Source organism: Denticeps clupeoides, chromosome 10, assembly GCF_900700375.1.
Source record: "Denticeps clupeoides chromosome 10, fDenClu1.1, whole genome shotgun sequence".
NCBI classification, from domain to species: Eukaryota; Metazoa; Chordata; class Actinopteri; order Clupeiformes; family Denticipitidae; genus Denticeps; species Denticeps clupeoides.
In genome coordinates this window covers 103,618-116,524 of record NC_041716.1, presented here as the reverse complement: position 1 = coordinate 116,524, position 12,907 = coordinate 103,618, and the positions used below count along the sequence as shown (strand labels likewise).

General features: G+C 48.5%; 1 protein-coding gene across 1 annotated transcript; it reads left to right on the top strand.

Annotated features, from left to right (window-relative positions):
* The first annotated feature begins 857 nt into the window (after window positions 1-857).
* Window positions 858-5,507, top strand: sall4 (spalt-like transcription factor 4). Its single transcript, XM_028994353.1, has 4 exons — window positions 858-915; window positions 2,018-4,519; window positions 4,604-4,908; window positions 5,073-5,507. Exons 1-4 carry the CDS (start codon window positions 858-860, stop codon window positions 5,505-5,507), a joined length of 3,300 nt encoding a protein of 1,099 aa, XP_028850186.1.
* The last annotated feature ends 7,400 nt before the right edge of the window (window positions 5,508-12,907 follow it).

Sequence of the window (12,907 nt, the reverse complement as noted above, 5' to 3'; positions counted from 1 at the left end):
ACACTTTATTGCTGCACCACCCATCTCTGCGATTGGCCAAGATCTGAATCTAGAAGGGTCTCATGGTCAAGGGAACTCTAAGGGGGTCGTAGGTCAGGCCAGCCCAGCCCAGCGATCGGCTCCCATTGTCCCCAGGCTGTGGGCTCCTACAACTGAGCTCTTCCTCTCCACAACACCCTGTAGGTCAGACACCAGACCCCCAACCCACCTGAGCCACTTCCCACCACCTGAGCCTGACAACCCTCGGGCAGGGACAGTCACTAATCACGGACGAGCCACGTCCAACCAGACAGCTGTCGCAGGGACTGTACGCCGCTGTCTCTTCCATTTCTGGCAGAAGACTCTGAGCTCTTCACATCTCATCCTCTTCATGGAGCAGAAGTTTGGAAACATCTGATGACGTCTGTAGAGAAGGTCTGCAGCTTTTCTGTAAACGGTAGTGAGCAAACCAACCGAAGTGTGTTTGTGTCTGAACGATTAATTTTTGTTTTTTTTGGGGGGGGGGGGTATTTTTGGGTTTTATGCTTTCAAACGTGAAACAGTTGGACTCCAAGTTGAAAAGGCAGGCCGGCATTGTCCTCCATATCTGCGCCGCTGATCTCCCCACCTCCTCCACCTTCTCCACCTCCTCCACCTCCTGCCCATCTCCTCCCATTCGCTCTCCGCGCTCCTCATCAATGGGCCGCATTTGAATAATGTGGAAGCGCTTGGCCCGGAGCCAATCAGCCGTCAGCGGGCCATGATAAATCGCAATGCATTATTGATAATAATAATTACCGGGACATGCGCATTTCTGCTCGGAGGGCCGATTTCCAGCCCGCGGGACTCGTAACGCGGAGCAGCGACGTAGCGGCAGGATGTCGAGGCGCAAGCAGGCGAAGCCGCAGCACATCAACTCTGAGGGTCCGGAGAGCGGTGAGTGGGGGTTCGGGTCCCGGTGAGTGGGGGTTCGGGTCCCGGTGAGTGGGGGTTCGGGTCCGGAGAGCGGCGAGTGGGGGTTCGGGTCCCAGGTGAGTCGGGTTTCGGGTCCCGTTTCGGGTCCCGGTGAGTCCGGGGTCTCCCTGCGCACTTTGGCCGGCTCCGTGACCCTTGGAGCGGAGCGCGTTTTTATTCTGCTGGAGACGCGGCTTCTCACTGAAAACGCTTGAAAACGTTTCTCCTGCTGTTTTAAGTTGTATTCCTGCGGGTTTTGGTTAAAATGTATTTTGATTTATTTTTAATCGCCTGGTTGCGCTTTTGTAAAGTTTTGCTGTTGTTTCGCCTCTTTTATTGTGCGCGTTTGAACGGCAGGTCTGTGTGGTTTTGTGCGGGATTTGAGTTCGGAGTCGCGCTTCAACTTTTTATTTTCTACTTTTTTTCTGTTTGAATGAAGCGGGGTTCCTGCGCGGGTCTCCCGGGGTATCGGCGGCTCTGCGGGCAGGTGTTCTGGGGCTTTTTTTAAAAAAAAAATATATATATATATATATATATTTGAGCATTATTTTTTTTACCCGCTGAATCGCGGGGTGCGGCCGAGGGTCACCCCGTTAATAAAACTCGTGGCTCCGGGTCTCCACGCTTTCCCTGCCGGGCCATCTGTTGGCTGAACGACTCCGAAAGTTCAGGATGCTCCTTTGTTCGTGAGTGTGAGCTAGTGCGCCGCCTGCCGTCGGATTTTACTGCCTCCTTTTCTCGCTGGGAATATTTTACTCTGGAAGATGATTCTAGATAATAAAAATTTTATTTTGCCCCTCTGGTTCCAGGTACATGTTTTGTAGGCTTCATAATTACGAAGCTGAGTGTAATCTAGCACCAGTCCCCAACACAACACCGCGCTGGAAGTCTGAACATCCACGCAGCAGCTATCATTTTATTTTTATTAATTTTTTCCTTTGGTCAGGACTGTTTTGTGACGCTTGCTGAGAAACACGAGCATCTAGGTTCATCGTTCTATAAAATTTTGTTTTTTAAAATTTATTTTTTTCACCGCTTGGTATTAGAATAAACCATAATTGTATTTATTTATTTTTCATTCCAGGTGTTCTTCAGGATGGCAGAGCTGAAGAGGAAGGGAATGTGATGAAGAGATGTCGACTTGAGGAGACCAGAGTCTGTGAAAAGTGCTGTGCAGAGTTCTTTGATGAGCGCGAGTTTCTGGAACATCAAAAAAATTGCACTAAAACCCAGCAGGTGGTCATCATGAAGGACAGCGAGGGTGGGGACATCCAATTAGAATACACCCAGGGGTCACCTGAAGACCTTCCGAATAGCCGCGACCACAGCCTGTCCTCCACCTCTCACACCAATGGGATGATGAAAGAGATGGACGTGGAGGATGAAGAACTTTCCAGATCTGACAGTGGTGAAGACCTCTCAAAGCAAGCACAGTCAGACATGTCCCCCACCTCTGATGTGGGGTATATTCCCTCCAAAGACTCTAACAATGTCACCTTAGAAACCATGCCAGCCACCAAGGTAGCTGTTACTCAACATTCGTCATTAAACTCTTCAGTGTCAAGCCAAAAGTCCCCACCATCTCAGGAGATAACCACGGCAGCAGTGCAGGCCATTCCCATGATCCTCGAGCAGCTGGTAAGTCTGCAGCAGCAGCAGCTCCAACAGATCCAATTGACTGAACAGATTCGTATCCAGGTGGCCATGATGGCTCCTCATGGTCTCACTGCTGTGGGTGCCACCTTGGACCCTCTGAAGGCTTTGGGTGCTCACCTCTCTCAGCAGCTCTCTGCTGCCGCAGCTCTTATTGGCAAACGCACAGGCACCCAGAGCCTCTCTCTGGAGGCATTGAAACCGGGGAAGCTTCCTCAGGCCAGTGGTGTCCCTGTCCCTCTGTCGTCTGGGATGCCTTCAGTCCCTGGCAAAGTTGACGTTAAGGGACTCCCGGATTTGGCTGGTCGACTCCCTGCCCTGCTGCCCCAGTCCCCCGGGGCCCTGGTCTTCCAGAGTCCTTTCAGCGCGTTAGCGGTGTCTGGACTGGATGCAGCAAAAAAAGGCAAGAGCAAAGTTCCTGGTTTGGCGCCCGAGTTGAAGAATGGCTCTGGAGAGCAGGCGTTCAAGCACAAGTGCAAGTTCTGTGGGAAGATGTTTGGCAACGACAGTGCGCTACAGATTCACTTGCGTTCCCACACGGGTGAAAGGCCCTATAAGTGTAACATTTGCGGCAACCGCTTCACTACTAAAGGGAACCTCAAGGTGCACTTTCAAAGGCACAAAGACAAGTACCCGCACATTAAGATGAACCCCCACCCCGTTCCAGAGCACCTGGACAACGTTCCCACCAGCAGCGGCATACCCTATGGCATGTCTGTGCCCCTTGAAGAGTCCAACCTTGTTGACAGCAAGCCTGTGCTGGGCCTTTCTACTTCAGGTTTTCACCCAACTGTGCTGCAGGGCTTTAAACCATTTGACTTAAGTGACCCTTCCTCACAAAGGCCTGCCTCTTCAGGAAGCGATGGCGTGTCCTCCAACCCTGGCATGTTTGCACAGGAAATTGGTGTGGATCCAAGCCAGGAGCCTTTAGATGGGCTGGCAAGCATGCGGCACGTCAATGGTGACCACAACTCCGGCACCGCCATGCTTCAGCAGATGGTGGATGGGCTGGAAAAGAAGACCAATGATCCCAATGAGTGTGTCATCTGCCACCGCGTGCTGAGCTGCCAGAGCTCGTTGAAGATGCACTATCGTACTCACACTGGTGAGCGCCCGTACAAGTGCAAGATCTGTGGCCGTGCCTTCTCCACCAAAGGCAACCTGAAAGCCCACTATGGTGTTCACCGTGCCAACACGCCGCTAAAGATGCAACACTCCTGCCCCATTTGCCAGAAGAAGTTTACAAATGCTGTGGTGCTTCAGCAGCATATTCGAATGCACATGGGTGGCCAGATCCCCAATACTCCTCTTCCGGAGACCCCCTTTGATGGCCCAGAACCAATGGACTCCAGCCTAACTGAGGAAAAGCCTGTGATCGATGCGGTAGCTAATGGCTTTGAGGAGAGCCTCGAGGAGCAGGATTCTGAGTTAGAGGTGCAGGAGAAGCCTGGTCACTCCCCTTCGTTGGATGCCATGGTTCCTAATGCGTCCACTGCCACTCCTCGAGATGACACTCTGACCCTGCAAGGGCCTCAGTCAATGTTTACTGGCATCGCAGCACTAGAAAACCATATGAAGAGCCTGACCTCTGCTCTGAACCTGCAGCGACAGAGCAGCACTACGTCTGAGACTGAGGTTGGGCCCAAGGACTACCCGTCTGGGGCTACTGCAGCTGTGGGGGAGCAGGACTACAAGAATGGGGGCAGCCCTGCTGTATCCGACTCTGCTTCCTTCCACTCGTCCTCTCCCGTCGGCAGCCAGCGGGACAGCAGCAAGTCCCCTGAACCAGCTGTAGCTGAGCCAGCTTCCAGACTGGACTCTGATGGTGGGATGCAGGATTCCAGTGATGGTGGAGGAGCCTTAGACTTGACCTCACCTAGTTTCCCTCCTAAAGCAATTAAGGAAGAACCTGGCTTGTCTTACGGAGAATATGGTGAGTTTGTTGACACATGCATGACACATGACTCATGCAACTTTTTATGTTTAGTTATATTTTATTTTGTTCCATTCTTCACAGGCTCAAACCATCTGCCTTACATGAGGGTTCCTCCCAGCCTGGTGAAGCTGGAGATGCAGATCCCACCAGAGGCTCCCATGGGTGCCCATGGCCTCTACGGCTCTCAGATGCCCCAGGGCACCAGCGTGCAGCCTCCCCCCTCCAGCGCCCCACGCCGCTCTGCTAAGCAGCACCTGTGTAATGCCTGTGGGAAGAACTTCTCCTCTGCCAGTGCTCTGCAGATCCATGAACGAACACATACTGGTGAGAAGCCCTTTGCCTGCACCATCTGTGGAAGGGCTTTCACCACCAAAGGCAACCTGAAGGTAAATGAGCGGAGGCCCAATTTTAGTATTGGAGCACTGGTTCACAGTGAGTTCTGACCTAATCTGGTGTTCCTGCCTCGCTCGTACGGTTGGGTTAAATGTAAATTCGTTATGAATCCTTCACTGGAGTTGTGTGTATGTAATGCAAATGTTTTGTGTTCCAGGTACATGTTGGAACCCATATGTGGAATAACTCTACTAGACGAGGGCAACGCTTATCTCTGGACAACCCAATGGCTCTGATGGCCATGAGCTCTGAAGCAAAGATTCTGCCAGACATGATTCAGACTCCCAAAGAGCTGGTCCCACCACCCATGAACTTTGATGCCTCCGTCTGGAACCAGTATGCAGCCGCATTCACTAATGGGCTCACGATGAAGACCAACGAGATCTCAGTCATACAGAATGGCGGAATCCCCTTGCCTGGCACCCTGGCCGGGGGTCCTTTGGTGGGCTCCACTGGTGGAGTCATGAAGATCGACGGCTCGCAGACTGGTTTGTCTGCAGCTGTGGCGCAGATGGAGAAGAACGGCTCTGAGAGTGTGTCCAAGGCGCCGTTCCCTCACTTCATGGAGGAGGGCAAGATTGCGGTGAATTAGTTCAGAACTGTTTGGTGTTCGTTTTTGTAACTGAAGCCATCCTAGTAGCTGTCGATGGTACTTATGTGGTTCCAATCAATGTTTTTGAAAAACCTGTTCTTGTGACTGGAAAGAGTGCAGCTCCCCTCTTCTTCATTCTGGACAAGAACCCTTGGGGTTACTTTTAGAAAACTACTGTAGTACCTTTTTTTTTTTTTTTTTTTTTGTATGCGGGTATTTTTATTTTTTTTTCCCTCTCCTCATCCCTTGAGTCTATCTCATTTCTAAAAGTTGAATGTAAGTCTTACTTGAACTGCTTGATCCAGAGCTTTTTAAGGAAATATTAAATGTTGCGGACATGGTTTAAATTTACTGACGTGTCGAGACTGGAATCATCGCCAGGTTACTGACGTGTCGAGACTGGAATCATCGCCAGGTTCTGCCCCTCCACTCCGCTTTGAGTTTGTCTAGTAGGGGGTTGGTCTGGGACACTAGTTTTGGCCTACTGCTAATAACCCCCTGTGTGAGATGCTGTATATTTTTGAACATTTGTTGTGTTAAACAATTTTTTTTTTTTTTTCATTAAATTATTCTGTATTTAGTCTATATGAGTCAAACTACTTTCTAAATTAGCTTTGAAACCAAAAACATCTTGCCAAGTGCCTAGCTGGAACGCTTTTTTTATGAATTTTCAGCAGCCAGAGACCGTAGTCGGACCCTTGTGATTTACAAATGAACTGTATTTTTTGCATGTAGTATTAGAAAGTCATTTGTCTCCGCTGTTCCTGTTCAGTCATCCACATTTCTCCTTCATCAGTCATGTTTCATTTTTTTTCCATTTGTGGAAGGAAAGAAACGTTACGCCTGCACTTTATCTCTCGTTTCTGCTGAATTCTACTTTTTTTTTTTTTTTTTTTAAGCTCAAAGGAGTGTGCCAGTCTTGGACATTTAGTTTACAAAAAAAAAAAAAAAAAAACCACTTTACTCCAGACGTGACACTGTTTTACCTGAAGGTCTCCCCTCGCTTTTGGACCATGTTACCTCCTTGTTCATCCGAGCTTGGTGAACATCTGGCGATCCTCTACCTCACTTCTTGGGACTCTTGACCAGATTTTTGCTGTTTAAAAGGTTGTTCTTGTGTGTGGGTTTTCCTCCCTTTTTTTTTTTTTTTTTTTTTTTATATAAATGTAGTGTTTTTGAATGTATCTTGGGACAATTTTTGCACATCTTGTTTAAGGTAGACTGAGGCTTCAGTACATTCTGATTTAAATTTATATATGCATTTGCCAAGTTGTGCCTTTTTTCAGAATATATTAAGTGGTATCAAACTGGGTTGAATGTGTCTTGTTGAACTTCACAATCAGTTTCAGGCTTCGTTACAGTGACGTTTTGTAAATGTTTCCCCATCCAGTTTATAATTAGGAATAAAAAAAAAAAAAAAGTGTTTCCGTGAATTTTTTTTATTTTGTGTTTGTGAAGATTATGTAATTTACATCAAATAAAAGTCTTTAGTCTTGTTAAACTCTCCTGGCCTCGCTTCATTCTCCACGGCCCCACCTGACTCCGGTCAGCAGAACACTACGCAGGTTTTGCGGTCAGGCTGTTATGCTGAAATGTTATGCGTCTCATGTTTTCTGCCCGGTGCTCGGATGACCACTCTTTGCATGTGGATAACCAGCCTCGTTTTTTGCCCGGCTGCTTTGACTCCCATTTGACTCCCATTTCCATCGAGTCTCCTTGAGATGACCCGCCGTGGCCTCGCGGCTTTCCAGCTGCGGTTGTTCTGATTGCCACTCTTGTGGTGGAGCCGGTGGCTTCGATGACCAGGTAGAATTTGATCGACGCCGTCCTTCGCCTTGTTGCGGCTTCACCTTCTAACTTTCACAGTTGGCTAAAACAAATTCCCTGGTCGTTGTTTGCATTTGTTCCCCGCGGACCGTAGGCCAGGCGTCCGGGGGGAGTGAAGACCTGCGTGTTTCCACCAACGGTGAAGAAATGTCCACCACACCAATCTAAAGACATCGTTACGGTTTAAATCACGGTCACCACGATCACTTCACTCCTCTCAGCCTGAAATCCACTCCGACTTATACTACATTTACATTTACAGCATTTACCAGACGCCCTTATCCAGAGCGACTTACGGGGACAGTGGTGCAGTGGTGGGGCAGTAGTGGCCTAGTGGTTAAGGAAGCGGCTCTGTAATCAGAAGGTTGCCACTGAGCAAAGCACCGTGCCCACATGCTGCTCTCCGGGCGCCTGTCATGGTGCCCACTGTCACCAAGGGTGATGGTTAAATACAGAGGACACGTGCTGCACTTCGCTTTGTCACTTTCACTATACCTCCTGTTAGCCAGTCCACACAAAGAAAAAAGTGATGTTCGAAACTGGGTCTTCTGGTTCATAGTCGAGTGTGTGACCCTCCAGCCTACTGCCACCAGTCTACTGTCATCACTTCCATTTGTCCTTCAGGGACTGTGTCTGTAGTGAAACTGTGCGTTTCACTGCATCGTTAATGATGTTAAACACGATAAACACCGCGTTTCACCGCATCGTCTGATGTTATACATGGTAAACACGGTAAACACAACGTTTCACCGCATCGTCTGATGTTAAACACGGTAAACACCGCGTTTCACCGCATCGTCTGATGTTAAACACGGTAAACACCGCGTTCCACCGCATCGTCTGATGTTATACACGGTAAAAACGCGTTTCACCGCATCGTCTGATGTTATACATGGTAAACACCGCGTTCCACCGCATCGTCTGATGTTATACACGGTAAAAACGCGTTTCACCGCATCGTCTGATGTTATACATGGTAAACGCGGTAAACACCGCGTTTCACCGCATCGTCTGATGTTAAACACGGTAAACACTGTAAAAAAAAACGCGTTTCACTGCATCGTCTGGTGTTAAACACGGTAAACACCGCGTTTCACCGCATCGTCTGATGTTAAACACGGTAAACACCGCGTTTCACCGCATCGTCTGATGTTATACACGGTAAAAAAAAACGCATTTCACCGCATCGTCTGATGTTATACATGGTAAACGCGGTAAACACCGCGTTTCACCGCATCGTCTGATGTTAAACACGGTAAACACTGTAAAAAAAAAACGCGTTTCACCGCATCGTCTGGTGTTAAACACGGTAAACACCGCGTTTCACCGCATCGTCTGATGGTAAACACGGTAAACACCGCGTTTCACCGCATCGTCTGATGTTAAACACGGTAAACACTGTATAACAAAAAACGCGTTTCACCGCATCGTCTGATGTTAAACACGGTAAACACCGTGTTTCACCGCATCGTCTGATGTTAAACGCGGTAAACACCGCGTTTCACCGCATCGTCTGATGTTAAACACGGTTGTTCTGATTGCCACTCTTGTGGTGGAGCCGGTGGCTTCGATGACCAGGTAGAATTTGATCGACGCCGTCCTTCGCCTTGTTGCGGCTTCACCTTCTAACTTTCACAGTTGGCTAAAACAAATTCCCTGGTCGTTGTTTGCATTTGTTCCCCGCGGACCGTAGGCCAGGCGTCCGGGGGGAGTGAAGACCTGCGTGTTTCCACCAACGGTGAAGAAATGTCCACCACACCAATCTAAAGACATCGTTACGGTTTAAATCACGGTCACCACGATCACTTCACTCCTCTCAGCCTGAAATCCACTCCGACTTATACTACATTTACATTTACAGCATTTACCAGACGCCCTTATCCAGAGCGACTTACGGGGACAGTGGTGCAGTGGTGGGGCAGTAGTGGCCTAGTGGTTAAGGAAGCGGCTCTGTAATCAGAAGGTTGCCACTGAGCAAAGCACCGTGCCCACATGCTGCTCTCCGGGCGCCTGTCATGGTGCCCACTGTCACCAAGGGTGATGGTTAAATACAGAGGACACGTGCTGCACTTCGCTTTGTCACTTTCACTATACCTCCTGTTAGCCAGTCCACACAAAGAAAAAAGTGATGTTCGAAACTGGGTCTTCTGGTTCATAGTCGAGTGTGTGACCCTCCAGCCTACTGCCACCAGTCTACTGTCATCACTTCCATTTGTCCTTCAGGGACTGTGTCTGTAGTGAAACTGTGCGTTTCACTGCATCGTTAATGATGTTAAACACAATAAACACCGCGTTTCACCGCATCGTCTGATGTTATACATGGTAAACACGGTAAACACAACGTTTCACCGCATCGTCTGATGTTAAACACGGTAAACACCGCGTTTCACCGCATCGTCTGATGTTAAACACGGTAAACACCGCGTTCCACCGCATCGTCTGATGTTATACACGGTAAAACGCGTTTCACCGCATCGTCTGATGTTATACATGGTAAACACCGCGTTCCACCGCATCGTCTGATGTTATACACGGTAAAAACGCGTTTCACCGCATCGTCTGATGTTATACATGGTAAACGCGGTAAACACCGCGTTTCACCGCATCGTCTGATGTTAAACACGGTAAACACTGTAAAAAAAACGCGTTTCACTGCATCGTCTGGTGTTAAACACGGTAAACACCGCGTTTCACCGCATCGTCTGATGTTAAACACGGTAAACACCGCGTTTCACCGCATCGTCTGATGTTATACACGGTAAAAAAAAACGCATTTCACCGCATCGTCTGATGTTATACATGGTAAACGCGGTAAACACCGCGTTTCACCGCATCGTCTGATGTTAAACACGGTAAACACTGTAAAAAAAAAAGCGTTTCACCGCATCGTCTGGTGTTAAACACGGTAAACACCGCGTTTCACCGCATCGTCTGATGGTAAACACGGTAAACACCGCGTTTCACCGCATCGTCTGATGTTAAACACGGTAAACACTGTATAACAAAAAACGCGTTTCACCGCATCGTCTGATGTTAAACACGGTAAACACCGTGTTTCACCGCATCGTCTGATGTTAAACGCGGTAAACACCGCGTTTCACCGCATCGTCTGATGTTAAACACGGTAAACACCGCGTTTCACCGCATCGTCTGGTGTTAAACACGGTAAACATGGTAAACACTGCGTTTCACCGCATCGTATGATGTTAAACACGGTAAACACCGCGTTTCACCGCATCGTATGGTGTTAAACACGGTAAAAACCGCGTTTCACCGCATCGTATGATGTTAAACACGGTAAAAACCGCGTTTCACCGCATCGTATGGTGTTAAACACGGTAAAAACCGCGTTTCACCGCATCGTATGGTGTTAAACACGGTAAACACCGCGTTTCACCGCATCGTCTGGTGTTAAACACGGTAAACACCGCGTTTCACCGCATCGTCTGATGGTAAACACGGTAAACACCGCATCATCTGGTGTTAAACACGGTAAAAACCGCGTTTCACCGCATCGTATGGTGTTAAACACGGTAAACACCGCGTTTCACCGCATCGTATGGTGTTAAACACGGTAAAAACCGTGTTTCACCGCATCGTATGATGTTAAACACGGTAAACACCGCGTTTCACCGCATCGTCTGATGTTAAACACGGTAAACACCGCGTTTCACCGCATCGTCTGATGTTATACACGGTTAAAAAAAACGCATTTCACCGCATCGTCTGATGTTATACATGGTAAACGCGGTAAACACCGCGTTTCACCGCATCGTCTGATGTTAAACACGGTAAACACTGTAAAAAAAAAACGCGTTTCACCGCATCGTCTGGTGTTAAACACGGTAAACACCGCGTTTCACCGCATCGTCTGATGTTATACATGGTAAACGCGGTAAACACCGCGTTTCACCGCATCGTCTGATGTTAAACACGGTAAACACTGTAAAAAAAAAACGCGTTTCACCGCATCGTCTGGTGTTAAACACGGTAAACACCGCGTTTCACCGCATCGTCTGATGGTAAACACGGTAAACACCGCGTTTCACCGCATCGTCTGATGTTAAACACGGTAAACACTGTATAACAAAAAACGCGTTTCACCGCATCGTCTGATGTTAAACACGGTAAACACCGTGTTTCACCGCATCGTCTGATGTTAAACGCGGTAAACACCGCGTTTCACCGCATCGTCTGATGTTAAACACGGTAAACACCGCGTTTCACCGCATCGTCTGGTGTTAAACACGGTAAACATGGTAAACACCGCGTTTCACCGCATCGTATGATGTTAAACACGGTAAACACCGCGTTTCACCGCATCGTATGGTGTTAAACACGGTAAAACCGCGTTTCACCGCATCGTATGATGTTAAACACGGTAAACACCGCGTTTCACCGCATCGTATGGTGTTAAACACGGTAAAAACCGCGTTTCACCGCATCGTATGGTGTTAAACACGGTAAACACCGCGTTTCACCGCATCGTCTGGTGTTAAACACGGTAAACACCGCGTTTCACCGCATCGTCTGATGGTAAACACGGTAAACACCGCATTATCTGGTGTTAAACACGGTAAAAACCGCGTTTCACCGCATCGTATGGTGTTAAACACGGTAAACACCGCGTTTCACCGCATCGTATGGTGTTAAACACGGTAAAAACCACGTTTCACCGCATCGTATGATGTTAAACACGGTAAACACCGCGTTTCACCGCATCGTATGATGTTAAACACGGTAAACACCGCGTTTCACCGCATCGTCTGATGGTAAACACGGTAAACACCGCATCGTCTGGTGGTAAACACGGTAAACACCGCGTTTCACCGCATCGTATGATGTTAAACACGGTAAACACCGCGTTTCACCGCATCGTCTGATGGTAAACACGGTAAACACCGCATCGTCTGGTGGTAAACACGGTAAACACCGCGTTTCACCGCATCGTATGATGTTAAACACGGTAAACACCGCGTTTCACCGCATCGTCTGATGGTAAACACGGTAAACACCGCATCATCTGGTGTTAAACACGGTAAAAACCGCGTTTCACCGCATCGTATGGTGTTAAACACGGTAAACACCGCGTTTCACCGCATCGTATGGTGTTAAACACGGTAAAAACCGCGTTTCACCGCATCGTATGATGTTAAACACGGTAAACACCGCGTTTCACCGCATCGTATGATGTTAAACACGGTAAACACCGCGTTTCACCGCATCGTCTGATGGTAAACACGGTAAACACCGCATCGTCTGGTGGTAAACACGGTAAACACCGCGTTTCACCGCATCGTATGGTGTTAAACACGGTAAACACCGCGTTTCACCGCATCGTCTGGTGTTAAACACGGTAAACACCGCGTTTCACCGCATCGTCTGGTGTTAAACACGGTAAACACCGCGTTTCACCGCATCGTCTGATGGTAAACACGGTAAACACCGCATCGTCTGGTGTTAAACACGGTAAAAACCGCGTTTCACCGCATCGTATGGTGTTAAACACGGTAAACACCGCGTTTCACCGCATCGTCTGGTGTTAAACACGGTAAACACCGCGTTTCACCGCA